This window comes from Eleutherodactylus coqui, chromosome 7 (genome assembly GCF_035609145.1).
Source record: "Eleutherodactylus coqui strain aEleCoq1 chromosome 7, aEleCoq1.hap1, whole genome shotgun sequence".
NCBI lineage: Eukaryota > Metazoa > Chordata > Amphibia > Anura > Eleutherodactylidae > Eleutherodactylus > Eleutherodactylus coqui.
Genome location: NC_089843.1, coordinates 218,458,601 through 218,473,942, shown reverse-complemented (window position 1 = coordinate 218,473,942; position 15,342 = coordinate 218,458,601). Strand labels below are relative to the sequence as shown.

Sequence of the window (15,342 nt, the reverse complement as noted above, 5' to 3'; positions counted from 1 at the left end):
ACCTGCGGTCCACCGTGGGTGAAGATCCCGGTGGCCATCTTCGCAAGGTAAGTAAGAAGTCACCGGAGTGCGGGGATTCGGGTAAGTACTATCCGGTTTTTGTTTTTTAAACCCCTGCATCGGGTTTGTCTCGCGCTGAACGGGGGGGGGGGGCTATTGAAAAAAAAAAAAGACCCGTTTCGGCGTGGGACAACCCCTTTAAGGAAAGTTTTGAAGTGTCCAATAAATAAATGTTCTATTCACTTAATCAAGCATTCACATAAGCCACAAATACCAGAGTTACAATTTAGTAAAAGTTTTGTGTTCTGAAATTGTATTCCGATGAAGATAAAATTTGATGTTTTGTCCAATTTACTAATTGATTAATTTTATCCTAACGGTGATGAAGTCTGATGTCACCATTTTAATACAGTCATTGTATTCACTTCAAAAACAAACAAAAAAAAAAAAAAGTCGTATATGAAGGAGTCAGAGTCCGGGAAAACTGAGGAGCCCGAGGTTTGGCTTCCTGCCTTTACAGCCTTCATACGAAGCATCAGTTACAAAGGAGGAGTTTGTATCTATTGCACATTCATGCGAGGTCCACCACAAGAAGAAAGCCACTCTGGTTAATGCAAGGGGACCATGAGCCGGGGACTAATAAGGCATAGGGCCAAACCCCATCTTTTATATGTGGATCATAGTGGAATGGAGGACATTAAAAGACGCCTTTTTTTTTCTTAAAGGAGCAGGTAAAGAATACCAAAGCGTATTTATCATTTCTTACTGGTCATCCGGTATGGTTTTCACCCCTTCCACATTTACAGTGAGGGTCTGGTGCCCACCCAAGATTTTGTGCAGAGATTCCACTAACTGCTGCTGCTGAGCGCGGATGTCGGTTTCCTTCTTATTAAACACGAGCTCCACAAGACCATCTTCATCCTTGTTGTTCGGTATGCAGCTGAAGCCAGCAGCCTATTGGGACGACATTTGGAACCGTTATGTAATAATAGAGATCCTACTAGATGGGATGAAGTCAGTCACATGTACCATGTTTTATCCACAAGTCAAATCACACACATCCTAAAGTAAGGGCTGTCCCACAAAAATAACCTATTCCCTACAGGGGATCTGATGGCGAGGGAGCAACAACTGCGCCCTCCACTAACTCAGGGTCCTTACAAACAGTACCTGCACTTTCACCTTCGGAGGGCTTCTTCTGGCAGCTGAATACTACAGCCCCGTCATCAGCTGCTGGAAGGAGGCGAGAAGGGCAGACGGAGCAGAAGTGCTCCAAAAGGTGAAAGTGCAGGTAACTCTTTAATGAATGGAGAAATGCAATGGGCACAAATGGGCACTACTGCTCCACTCAGTTGGCCAAAAACAAATCCCTATAGATATTAATACCCCATCTTGTAGATCATGAATAAATTCTCATCATGGCACAACTCGTCCCATCCCCACATTCCCACCAACGCCAAAATCAGAAAACTCCTTTAAGTGCGGCAGTGCTAAGCGCGGCAATACTTTCAGAATGAAGAATGGATTTCTATGATGTAGATAGAACCATTTCCCTGTCATATGTCTGACAAATCACAGTACTCCTTTATATGGCCCATAGCTTCCCATTTTAAAAAAGGGCAGTAGACACCATATGTACATCCCAATCAAAACACAATTAGAACAGTGACTCAATGGCCAGGCTCTACTATAGACCAAAAAAGCCCAGGAAAGATAAACATACATAAAAAGTTAGATACAAAAAAAAAAAAAAATTATATATATATATATATACACACACATACACACTTGTTCTTATAGGGCATTCAAGAGCTCAAGACGATCTGCAGTATATACTAGAAGCAGGATTAAGCCCTCATGCCACCATGCTCCAAACCCCAGAACTGGATCCTGGACGGGAGTCCCCCAAAAGACATCTACAGGAGGACCTGCTCTACTGCTCAAAGATCATGGGCAAAGCTGGGTCTGAATACGGCACTGGCCAAGTACTACAGGATTTATTACCGCTCCTATACGAAGCTTCTTTGAGGACCGAATAGAAGTAATCCTTTCCTAAATATGTTGATCATTTTCTTTAAGGTTAAGGCCCATTTATACCAGATGATCGCTCAAATGACAGTCTGAGTGCCAGCTTTGAGCGATCATTTTGCATAAAGTATTAAGTAGCTACTCAGCTACTTAAGATCAATTAAGTGTGCAGATGAAGCCTTAGCTGAAAGCAGTTAATAGCCCGAGGGCTCTTATCTGCGCTCAGATCCTTTGTTCTCCAGGGGGAAGGAATGCCATCAGCACTCCCCATGGAGAACGACTGATAAGACTGAAGGATGATTTTTAGGTTGGTCTGAATTTAACGATCAGCTAGCAGTGCCCGAAAGGTGCACGATGGGCGCACATTTACATGCACAGATTATCGCTTAAACGATCGCCGATGAGCGATTTTTTTTAGCGATCATCGGCTGGTGTAAACGGGCCTTAAGGTGGTTGGAGATCCCTGCAATAAATCTTTACTAACACTAAAAATTACTACTAAGCAAACAGAAAACTCAAGACAAGCTCCTAAACTGCATAAGGGCTGCAATGAAATACATGAATTTAGATATTTACCTTAAACCTACAAAAATGATTTTCTTGTGTGAACTCTACAGGAGGAATGTTATTACTGAAGTATCCTTTCCCAGTTCCCCAAAAAGCCTGAAGTTGGTTCCACTTGGCCAAGATGGCATCTCTCTCATCCCCAAGTAATGTCGGTGCAGAAAGGGCGCTTGCTGTATTGATCAGTTGATTTGACTGGCCAGGATTTTGCATTGGATGGTTGAACAGTCCACCTCCAAGGGCTAAATGAGGGCGGACACAAAGACAGAACCGCATTATAAAGGATGAACAAAAATAAAGCTGTACATAAGCAAGCAAAAAAATAAATAAGACCCCTTCTACAGAAGCGTATGCCAAGAATGTATCACCTACAGACTGTGGGGGGGGGGGGGGGGAATCATCTTGTATACTAACCATTCTGCTGCTGCTGTTGAGGTTGAGCGCCAAAACCTCCAAAGCCCAGACCAGTCGATAACCCAGTATTGAGACCGGTGTTTGCTGCTGTACCGAAAGCGCTTCCAAATCCAAAGGCTTTGTTTTGGGTGTTACCAAAAAGACCTAAAAAGCCATAAAAAAACAGTGGATTCCATTAATTCAATTGCCTACAAAGGATCATTTGATGCAGATGGATAAGATATATAAAGCAGTTCTGGCTCATTATAGTTACAGAAAACAAAAAAAAAATGGTCCTATAGACTTCAATGACATTTTGCTGCTTCAAAGGTCATCGGTAGCTTTGGTTAACTTCTGTGGTGCAAATATAATTGGCTATTTGTAGCCCTCCAATTTGTATCTTATTGTAATGCAAGCCTATATAAATGGCTATGTTCCTTTATCCTCCATTTTGTACCTTAAATACGAAATGCTATGAATACTCATGTGGACTTTAAACCTGTTTGATGTAGGCTTAGTTATCTAGAACAATGTTAATTGTGTTAACTATAGTTACAATGTTAATTGAATCAACCACAATTACCAGAACAATGCTAATTGTATTAACTTCAATTCTGTTTGTATAGGCTTGTTTGAACCCTTTCCATATACATTGCATAACCATGAGGGCTATTTCAGACGACCGTATATCGGCTGGCTTTTCACGGCGAGCCGATATACGGTGTCCTTGTCTGCAGGGGGAGGAGAATGAAAGAGCCAGGAGCAGGAACTGAGCTCCCGCCCCCCTCCACTATTTGCAATAGGAGTGGGCTAGATGGGGGCGGAGCTAAGTAACGGCACTTAGCTTCGTCCCCGTCCCGCCCTTCCATTGCAAATAGTGGCAAGGGGCGGGAGCTCAGTTCCTGCTCTTGGCTCTTCCATTCCCCCCCCTGCAGACAAGAACACCGTATATTGGCTCGGCGTGAAAACCGAGCTCCTATATATGGTCGTCTAAATAAGCCCTGAATCTGTTGATTCTTAATCCTGTGATATCATCATCGTCTAGGGAACTGAGTCTTGTTGATTCTGAACCTGTCATCAATGAAGCTGGCTACTTCAGATGGTGGTGGTGGTGGTGGTGGTGGTGGTGGGTCTCAGATTGATAACATCTTGGTTGCAAAGCTTGGAGCATATGGCCTATGACTAAGCAAGTTATAGTGTCTAGAATAGGACACAAATTGTAATGCATCAGAAGCATCTTGTACCTGGGGGAGAAGACAACCTCTCCATAAAACCGGTCTGCTTTTCACTGTTGCTTCTCCAGTGAAAAGATGAACTCCAGGCAGAAGTGTTTAAGGAAAGCTCCTAAGGGATGCAGTTTGTAAGGATGTCCTTGTAAGTCTTTTGTATTGTAAAGCGTGTTTATGTCTTATCACTTGCTGAATGTATTTTACCTGTAGAGAATCATTATAAACATTTACGCTATATCACCTATTTTATGTAAATTAATTTAACCCTTTCCAATGCACAGTCTGACGTCTAAAGACATTCTGATTGAAGGCTGTACAGCTCTGATTGTTGGAAGACGTCCGGCAGGGTATTCTTACTGTAGATTACTGGCTGCTCTGTTGTCGGGAGCCTCTCCAGCAAATCATACACTGCAGTACTGGCTCTAGCCAGCAGATGGCGCCATTGCATAATGGCAGAAAGAGAAAGCCCCCTAGGAAACCCTGAATCCAAAATTGGACTTCAAAGGGTTAACTCATTTGCTATCTTATTAAACAAATTGTGTTGTATCAACCCACTTGTCCTTTTCACAGAGGCAAAAGCAGTCTATAGTGATTTTAGAACCCTTTGCAGAATAGACGTGACTAAAAAGTCAACTTTTATTAAATAGAATATTAATTATTTTTATATAGGGCTCAAGACTCACACAACGTATCGCCGCACCGCTACAAAAATTGTGTGGGAGAAGGTGTGGCGATAACCGGGGAGATGGGGGGGGGGGGGGGGGGGGGGCACATGAACTTGTAGTCACCCCTACATATGGCGAATGATGCACTCCTGTGTACCAATTTACCAGAAACAATTATAATAAAGAAAGGCCTTTAGAGCACACTAATTTGGAAGATAACCCAGGTGTGCAAAGTTAGTAGTCATCCCAGTAGACGCATAGGAGGTGCGTGCTGTTAAATGATATGCGGTTCGCGGTTCAACGCGTTTCATTGCAGATGACGCAATTCATCAGGAACTGCAGTTTGATTATAGATGAATTTGAAAAAGGATGGTTACCACAAGATTAAATAAATAGATAACTACCCACCCCTCTAGATAAAGGGAGATGTTTATGGTAGGTTCACTAGTGAGAAGATATATCTGTATCCTATATTGTGGGGAATACAAAAAAGGAAAGAAAAAAAAAAAAAATTATATGAAAACCAAACGCCTAACCCTGCAGCCAAATCCGCATATCCCTTACCAGTGGTGCCAGTGTTGGCAGGAGCAGAGAAACTAAAACCTGTGCTAGAAGCTGGTGCAGTTGTTGTGGTTCCAAAGCCACCAAATCCACCTAAAACAAAGAAAAAAAAATAATAAGTTACACAAAAAAAACGTGAAAGATGGGGGGACAGAATGAGGAAAATTGTTTGCATCCAAAAGTCGACCAATCCCACAAATTGAATGAATACATGAATGACCGGCACAACAAATAGATGAGGAATGTGGCTGCAGGATGATAACGATGCTATTTTACCAAAGGCCATGCCGCATGAAGAGAAGAGTCATAGTAACACTCAATGAGTAAAATGAATATTGCTTCTACTACAGATCTGCTGTACAATGTACTGTGCTGCAGGAGGTTCTGTGTATACGGGAGGGGGGGCTATATATAGGTGTAAGCCTGCGGCGGCTTACCTTCCCATTATGCCTTGCTGTAATCCCTTGGACTCTGTTGTTTCACAAAGCCTTCTGTACACAATGCCCGCTCTATGCGGGCTTGGCCGTTGCTGAATACCCGTTGGCTCGTCACGTTAATGACTGCCGGCCCAACGCAAGAAGGGCCTGAACAATTATTGGTAAAAAAAAAAAAAGTTTAAACGAGGGAAAGGGAAGGATAATCATTCCGTCTAAACGCGAGCCAGTGACCGAACGCCGAACCATAAATTGTTCACTTCACTCGTTCGCTTTAAACCGCGCTCATTCAGTCCTTCTCATTTGTGAACGACTGAATGATTCTCTTTCGGCCAGGCGAATGATGTATCTGTCTGTCTAAACAGGCTATACGAGAGCGGATGAGCTAGCAGCGACGTCACTCGCTCGTTCAATCGGGAATCGGCTCGTCTAGAAGGACCCTAAGCTGCCACTGCAAATTTGAGGCAGGAAGCGGTCACTGGGGATTGCCTACTGCGAAGACCAGATCCCTTAATAGGGGTTAAAGTGTGAAAACCAGGGAACAAGCTGAATTGTAGCGCTGAGGTCCACCGTTTCTATACGGGCTCCTGCACACTTGCGTTTTTCTTGCACGGTTTTTTTCACGCGATTGTCAATGCGTTTTTAACATTAGAAAGTCCCATTGACAATCGCGTGAAAAAACTACAGCGATACCGTGTGAAAAAAAAAGTGTGCAGGAGCCCTTATAGAAACAGAAAATGATACAGCCGTATACCTGTGAAGATGCTCCTCCATAGGTGATGTGCTACATACTTGGTAGTCTTACCCTTGAGTTGACCAGGGTATGGAGCCGAGTGCTTGGCCTAATATGTTAAAGGGAACCGGTCATTATTACACTAGTTATAAAGTAAATTCCAGAAAAACAAAATAAAAAAATACTAAAAAAGTGCTGAAAGTTGTACCAACGATAAAAATAAACACTACAAGGTTCCACACTAAAACAGTCCATCATATAGGAAGGAAAACTAGAAATCCTAAGCCTTGGGATTGTGACAAGAAAAAAAGCCAAAAACTTTGTTAATAAATATAATCTTATGTAAAACATGGAACCTACATAAATAGGGTTTTGTAATCAAAATGACCCGAAAATAAAGTTAAAAAAAAACAAAAAAAACCCAAACACTGCCCTGATAGAAGTAAAAGGAAAAAGCGTACAGGACCTAACCGTGATCCACCTTGGTGTGTCAGTAGGGTCACGAAAAACGCAGCGCTGCACCAAGCGGGCCGATGTAGACTCCAATAATCTACAACCGTGTGAACGCCTCAAACACCCTCCGTCCAATCAGGACATCTGTCCCCAACCGGTATTGTGGCAATAGGCAAAATCCCAGGGCTCGGCGGGGGAAATAGTGAACGCCAAGTCATCTACTTCCCTTTTTTCAAGGCCCACTTGCCAATAACCGTACAAGGATCCTCCAAGCCAGCAACCAGACACAGAAAATATCAAAGAGACAGTTTATTGGTGACCATGATCTGAAACATGGAACGTTTCAGAGAGGACAAGAGGACCTCTTTTCTCAAGCATAGTCCCAATGTCTCCTAAGAGCGATGAAGGCTTTACATCACTTTCACCAATAAGAAGGCTGTTTGACGGTTCCAATGTATGGTCAGTGGCGCGAAGGATCTTTTTACAGTTACTGGCAAGTGGTCCTGGAAAAAGGGGTACACGTAGGGGACTTGGCGTTCACCAACCCCCCCCCCCCCCCCGCAAGAAAGTTCCACCCTGAATTTCTCTCTATTTCTCTAGAATAAAAGCTGATACTTTATACCATGTGGTGAACGCTGGAAAGACTTTAATACCGTGTTTCCCTGAAAATAAGACAGTGTCTTATATTAATTAGTCTCTAAGCTGGACTCCCCCAGTAACTGGAACAAACAAACCCATTGTATTCATCCAAAAAGACCACCATTTGGCAGGTTACCCCTAAACGTCCCCCCCACAATATGGTCACTGCTCCCCACTACCACCAGACCTTCAATCAGCACACAGAGGCGGAGTATGGGTGGTATGTATGAGAGTCGCCCCTCTTCAGCCGCTACCTATTGGGCGCCATTCTATGAAATAAATGAGAAACTTTGTGAAACTCAAGAAAACCAAGAAAAAGTACAGTTAGCGGGATTCACAGCAAAGCAAGATGCCAAACATCAGAAGGTAAAGTATGCAGCAGCACGGTGTTGACTATGGCCATGACCTGTGCCTCTAGCCACCCTGGCGGACCCCATTGTCCGACCAGCAGACGATGAAGCAGCCCCCAGTTTACTCAGAGAGCTGTCAGACCGACCCTCTAAAGGTGACAACATCCTTATACGTCTCCATATGTATATAAAACCGTCATGGGGGGAGCTGGGCGCGTCTAACAGGTAGTTGATGAGTTGACTGGCCACATGGACAATCAGCGGTAGTCTACCATCTGCATGCTTTATCTCTGTCCTGCTTTTCATGTTGCCTTGCTGTTTAACCCCTTGGTGGGGCAAGGAGTTGTTGGTTTTTCATTTTTGCTTTCCAAGAGCCACATTTACTCTTCCACTGACCAGATTACTTTTTTTTCTGCTTGATGGTCGAGCTGCGTTTTTAATGGCACCATTTAATGCTCAATATAGCTATAATGACAATGAGCAACGTGATCTATTGGTTTCGGTGGTCCTTGCACCGACACCAAGGCTAGCTTCACACAGGCGTAAACGTATATTCGCAATGGGTGTTGCATTTTTGCATGCCCGTGTGTATTTTAAGCACGTGGCCTGCGTATTTGCACTTCCACCCCCCACCCCCAAAACACGCAGGCACGCTCCCATTGATTTCAATGGCCGTTAAATTTAATATGTGCAGAGTATGCATGAAAATAGAAAATGCTGCATATACTTTTTTGTTCTGAGAGAACATAATCCGCGCGCATTTCAATCGGTTCTATTCACTGTGTATTGCACATGCATACTTTGCTTCTGCAATATGCTGCGTGAGGCCTTAGTCACACGGGCGTTTTTTCACGCGATTTGCGCATCGCATGACGGATGCGCATGCGCAAATCGCGTGACCGGCGCCGAAAAATCGGCCCAAAAATCGCCCGAAAATCTGCTCCTAGCCGCGTTTCATTAGAAACGGGCCGGAGCTGTCCAGCGCATTGCATTCAATGGAGCCGGCAATACAGCGGCTCCATTGAATGCAAGCGCTGCGGGCGAGTGTGGGATGAATTGTCGGGAAGGGGTTAAATATATAACCCCTTACCTGCAATGCATCCTTAAATGTGAAAAAATAAAAAAAAAGGATGTACTCACCTGCTCCCGGCAGCTGGAGATCCCGGCGGCCCGGCCTGCAGTGGGTGTGAAGGAGGTGTGACTCAGACTTGCCCCTGATTGGCTCAGCGCTGAGCCAATCAGAAGCAAGTCTCAGTCACACCCATTCATGAATGGGTGTGACTGAGATCAGCCTCGGATTGGCTCAGGCTGAGCCAATCAGGGGCAAGCCTGAGTCACACCTCCTTCACACCCACTGCAGGCCGGGCCGCCGGGATCTCCAGCTGCCGGGAGCAGGTGAGTACATCCTTTTTTTTTATTTTTTCACATTTAAGGATGCATTGCAGGTAAGGGGTTATATATTTAACCCCTTCCCGACAATTCATCCCGCGCACGCCGGCAGCCCATTGCTTTCAATGGAGTCGGCTGTATTGCCGCTCCATTGAATTTAATGGGCAAACATTGTTCTTCTCTGCCACAGCTGTTACAGCTGTGGCAGAGAAGAATGATTTGTCTTCTGTATGTTCTCAATGGGGTCGGCGCTGCTGCCGCCGGCCCCGTTGAGCGCATATAGAGAAGAGAACAGGAATCGCAGATCGCAGATAGGTGCGATCTGCGATTTCTGTTCTCTAATTTATCGGACGAGCGCATAAAAAGCGCTCATGTGTCCGATACCATTGCAAAGCAATGGTTTTATAAAATCGCCGGACGCATGCGCATGCGCAAATCGCGGCAATAAACGCCCGTGTGACTAAGCCCTGAAGATGCCCTTAGATGATGTCCACACAGGGCAGAATTTGCTGTAAAGCGTCCATAGTGAACATTCTGCAGCAGAAAGTCTGTACGGGTCGGTGCAGGTTTGGACGCAGAATTGGGCGAGGAAATGCACAACCTCATTTAAAGAGATTGAATCCACACCGCAAGGCTGATTCTGAAATGTACTGCGGATATGAAATTCCGCACAGCAGGTCCATTTCCGCAATGGTGATTTCCCATGTGCACACGGCCCTAACATTTATTTCTAGTAAAGGACAAGATATTAGATATATCTCTCATTGGAACCCTGCCACGATACTGTACTCTTAGCCCACCTACAGACGGCCCGCTGGAAGCCTGCATAGGATTCCTTTAACAAACACAATCCTATGCAGAAGGCCGCACGAAATCTCACGTGACATGCTCATAGAGCCGCGCACAGAAACGCCACTCACTCACCGCCAGCTCCGGTCAGCATATATGCCCGGCAGCCGGCATATAAAAGAGCTGGGGCCGTGGGGGCCCGGGTGAGTACGCGCTGCTCTCTGCAGGCGCTCGGGTCGGGTCCCGCGGCGAGAATTCTCGCTGCCGGATCTGACCCGCCCGTCTGCAGGCGGCCTTAAGTGGGAAATCGCTTGAGCAAGAGTATGTTATCATTTTAGAGGGAAATGATGGTGGAAAAAGAATATTCAATAAAAGACGTCAATCGGCATGTAATCTGGAGATCAAACACACGAATGTACGAAAGGAAGTAAAACTTTTACATTGTACCGAACATGCGATGGCATGGCCCATGGAAGTGCTGTAGTGATGTAAGACAAGCGCGTTATTTTACACATCCCACTCATTACCATAAACAGTCTGATCCCCCCCAAAAATAAAATAAATAATATCATCTGACCATCAAGACCAACTTCATATTTTGACACTTAGGTGAGAACCGTACCAACCCAAGAACACTGAGTGCCTGACATTGAATAGACATGAGTGAAGAACAAACAAGTAATGTCACCATCTACATCGTAAGGTGGAAGCGGCGGCACTACAATCTTACTACTGCACTGTGAAGTTACAGGGGGACACGAACTTCCAACAAAACTCAGATGGCAAAGGGTGGAATGTGTGTGATAAAATGCAGTGGTCCAAGAATAGTGGCAACATGTAAGCAAAATGTCATCTAGATTCCATTTCACTCATTTAAAAAAAAATGAATTCAAATTAAAGGGGTTTTCCAGGCAAATACCATTGGTGATGTATCCTCAGGGTAGTAGTTAATGGGCTACGGTCCACCGCTCAGGACCCCCGGTGATCGGACACCCGCTGTCAGTGTATGGAGTGGGAGCGGATCACGTCGACCCACATGTAGTGGCCGGTGCTGGTAATTTACTAAACAGGAGTTGGAACTATCTGCTTCCGCTTTGTACCCAGTTTACATAAACAACAGGCGCCCAATCAGCTGATCGTCCGGGATCCCAAGCTGCCAACTACTGGTGACCCGTCATGAGGATGCGCCATACATTCATATGGTTGCTGCAGCCAGTCAGTGGCCTCAACAGTGATGCTACCATGTAAGGTATGGGACTACTGATGCCAGCGATTGGCTGCCGTGGTCATGGGAATGGACGGCGCAGATCTAGAAAAATAAAGGCCAGACTACTAGAGAAATCCCACCTGGAGCAGCAGGGGGGCGTTCAGAGCATTTCACACGCTGTGCGATCCATCGGAGGGCTCCGTCACGGCAGCTGAAAACAGCACTGACGGAACCACCGAACGGAAACGAACGAAACCACTTGTATTGTGAGACGGACACCCCTTTGGGGTCTATTTCATTTTGAGTATAGAATAACGGGAGTCGACTACGCTATTCAATACTCCAAATAAAATGGATCTCTTATAACAACGGACACCGGAATGGCGTTCACATCACAATACAAGTGAATGGCTCCGTTGGGCGTTCCATCACTGTGACGGAACCCCTGAAAGTCCCACAGTGTGTTACATATTGGGTGAACACCTCCTTACTGAACTCCCCCCCCCCCACCTTCTCAATGTTAGAACTTTCCCTGCAGCCAGTGGAAATCCCTAAACTCCCAGGCAACCCCTTTAAATAGCGCCAACAGACCGTTCAGAGTATCACTAATGTCTTCGCTCAGCAGACGGTTACAGATCGCAGCCCAGGGAAGAGTCAAACACTTGTAAATATGTAGTCCTCCTCCGCCGAGCCACAAACCAGCCCTTGCATAGTCCCTTATTCTAAAAACGTGACTAAAAGCAGTCGTAAGAGTGAAGTTGCGTTTATGCAGATCGTTTACAGAGTCGTTCCAGCGAATGGAAGTAAATGATACTCGTTCGGGTTAAACGCGAACCGGCGGCCAACGAGAATCGTGAGGTTCTCATGTGTCGTTCAGTTGGTGGCTGGCATAAAAATCAGCGCCGGCTCATTCACCCACAGGAATGTGAAACACTGAATGAGAAGTCGGCGAGAACGGCATGAGTCTCACGATAATGGGGCAGTCTGAACGGGGCACTAAACCGGCACTGAGGGTTCAGCATAAACGTCATCGTGGTGAAAACAAAGGCAGATTTGCCCGCGCTCCTTCTGCCCTCGGCTCATGGAAACTTTGGTCTTGAGCCAAGGGCCAACGTAACCTGGGAAAACACTAGTTCGTTAGGGATTCCTGGTATATCCTATTAGAACAGTTTAACCTGGAGTCTCTCCCAATACCGGGCCGGACCGCATGTAAGGGCACTGGATAATCTCAAAAAAATGCCCAGAGGGTTAGAAAGTCTATTAGAATAGGTTAGTCCATTTTACAGAGAACTTCATTTAACCCCTTGAATGGCACGCCCGGAAATTTTCCGGGACGAGCTCCACTGCTCATAGCGACATAGCCCGGAAGATTTCCGGGCTATGTATCACTATGGGAGCTGCAGAGCACAATGCCACAAGCTGTGACAGTGTGCTCTGCCTGCACAGTCCCACAGAGAACAAAGCAAGGGCTTTGAAAAACCAGCAGAAGATATTGCCGATATGCCGGCAATCTCCTGCTTTGTTTACAGGTTGCCATAGAGAGCATCGGCTTGTCAGAAGCAAGCCGATGGTCTCTGTGGCAGGGAGAGCTGGTGCTTGGCTGTCAGAGGATAGCCAGGCACCAGCTCTTACAGCAGAGATCAGAGAAAACCTCCGATCTCTGCTGTGTTAACCCTTTACATGCTGCAGTCTATGTGACTGCAGCATGTAAAGGGCTGTCACCATCGGACCCCCGGAATGTGATCAGGGGGTCCTGATGGGTCCCTGTGGAAGTCCCCTAAAGGGACAAAAAATAAAAAAATAAATAAAAAGTTAAAAAAAAAAAAGTTAACAAATTATAGAAAAAAAAAATAAAAACACTTGTCTCCCTTTACTTTGTAAAAAAAAAATCAAAAATACAATCACACGTGTGGTATCCATGCGTCGTAATGACCCAGAGAAGGAAGTTAATACATTATTTAACCCCTTAATGACATGGCCCCTTTTTTTTCTTTTTTCCCGCATTTCTTTTTTTCCTCCCCCTGTTTAAAAAAGAAATATCACAACTTGTCCCGCAAAAAACAGCCCTTATATGGCCATGTCAATGGAAAAATGAAAAAGTTATGGCTCTTGAGACGCAACTGCAAAATTAGTTGAAATTCAATGATTAGACCATTTTAAAAAACCCGCCCTGGTGGGCACGATAGGGTGGTAGGAAACCCGCCACTCAAGGGGTTAAAGGGATTTTCTGAGAAAAATACTATTGATGACCCATCCTGAAGATAGGTATTTTCCCCGGAAAACCCCTTTAAGCAATGGACACTCAATTAAAAGGTCAGATTGGCAGTGTGCCCAACGCTGACTGATATATAAACATATCAATAATAAAAGTTAAAAAATGTTCAGAACGTTCACGGATTAAGAAGGAACACACTAAAGCCCCATTTACACACAGATGATCGCTCAAAACTCGTCAGAAACTGACAGTTTTGAGCGATCAATTTGCATTAGCTACTAATGAGTTAATCAGCCCATCAGTAGCCAACTAGCTTCATTTGTGTGTATTTAGAGAACAGCGGGTGGTCTGTTCTCTAAATACATAGTTATTGTTCTCCAGCAGGACAGCAGCTGTTAAAGGATGTTATCAGCGCTGCCCGCGAAGAACTCAGCATGCGGTCCCTCTCATCAGTGATGATGGATTTTAAGCCGAGCTGAACTCAGCGATAGACGAAAAGTGCACGATGGGCGCACATTTACACACAACGGCAACTGCTTACAAGATGGCTTTTGAGTGAATTTTGAGCGATAATTGTGTGTAAAAGTGCCTGCTAATATTGAACTAGAGATCATAACCTTGAAGCAGTTGAAGGAAGTTTCTTTTGTCTAAGACCTCTTTGTGGTTCGGAGATTGGAGTTTTAAAGTGTAGTTTTAAACGCCCCATAATTACCCTTAGGGCTTATTCAGACGACTGTATATCAGCCAGGTATTAACGTCGGCCGATATACGGCGTCCCTCTCTGCAGCGGGAGGAAGCTGGAAAAACCAGGAGCAGTGCACCGAGCTCCCGCCCCCTCTCCTCCCCTCTGCACTAATTGCAATGAGAGGAGGCAGGATGGGGGCGGGGCTAAGTCCCAGGAATTGGCTCCCCCCCCATTGCAAATAGTGCGGAGGGGCGGAAAGGGGGCAGGGGGGAGCTCAGGGCACCGCTCCCAGCCTCCTCCCCCTGCAGAGAGGGACGCCGTATATCAGCCGGCGTGAAAATCCAGCCGATATACGGTCGTCTGAATAAGCCCTTATCGTCACTGAAGGGAAAACCATGACACACGGGACATGCTGGGATGTCGAATTTGGCATGTTCAATCGCTGCTATAGTTCCACTGCGACTTGTGAATGCAGGTGTAGACCAAAAAAAATAAAAATAAAAATGGGTGCGTTGTGTGGCTGGGCAATATTAGCATTCATACAAATCAATAGAAACAAACCCCAAAAAGTTATGCAACAAAAGTTTACAAAGCCAATGGTTCATATTCAGGGGGGTATTAGTAAAATGAGCGTGCAGAGACCGCTATGGGCAGCGAGTGTGCTGTGTAGGACCGTGCATCTCATGCAGTCATCCGCAGTGTGACCATGTTTTTGCCCACTCCGTTTCATAGCAGGGCTGCATATGATTCGCCATTCATACACAATGTACTGCGTACGCAAAGCGTTGTATACGCTGCCCATACTAAAGTATACGGCTCACGCGCATGGGTCAATATAAGTCCACTTACCCTCATTGACTCCACCACGTGTCATGCGACTGTGCATCGCATGTATAAAAAACACACATGGATATGAGGCCTGAGGCTACACTCACACGGGTGTGTGCGATAGCAGGCCAAGAGCCTAATATTGTGCTTGCCTACCCGCCTTTTTCATGGCGATGCAAA

At 45.4% G+C, this 15,342-nt stretch overlaps 1 protein-coding gene across 1 annotated transcript in view; it reads right to left on the bottom strand.

Annotated features, from left to right (window-relative positions):
• NUP54 (nucleoporin 54) overlaps nucleotides 1-15,342 on the bottom strand; it is a 29,910-nt gene that overhangs the window by 9,779 nt on the left and 4,789 nt on the right. Inside the window, exons 3-6 of the mRNA XM_066574400.1 lie at nucleotides 5,444-5,533; nucleotides 3,007-3,150; nucleotides 2,605-2,834; nucleotides 767-954 (exon numbers count right to left, since the gene is read on the bottom strand). Of these exons, the coding sequence (XP_066430497.1) occupies nucleotides 767-954; nucleotides 2,605-2,834; nucleotides 3,007-3,150; nucleotides 5,444-5,533 (652 nt within the window). The remainder of the gene's footprint in view (nucleotides 1-766; nucleotides 955-2,604; nucleotides 2,835-3,006; nucleotides 3,151-5,443; nucleotides 5,534-15,342) is intronic.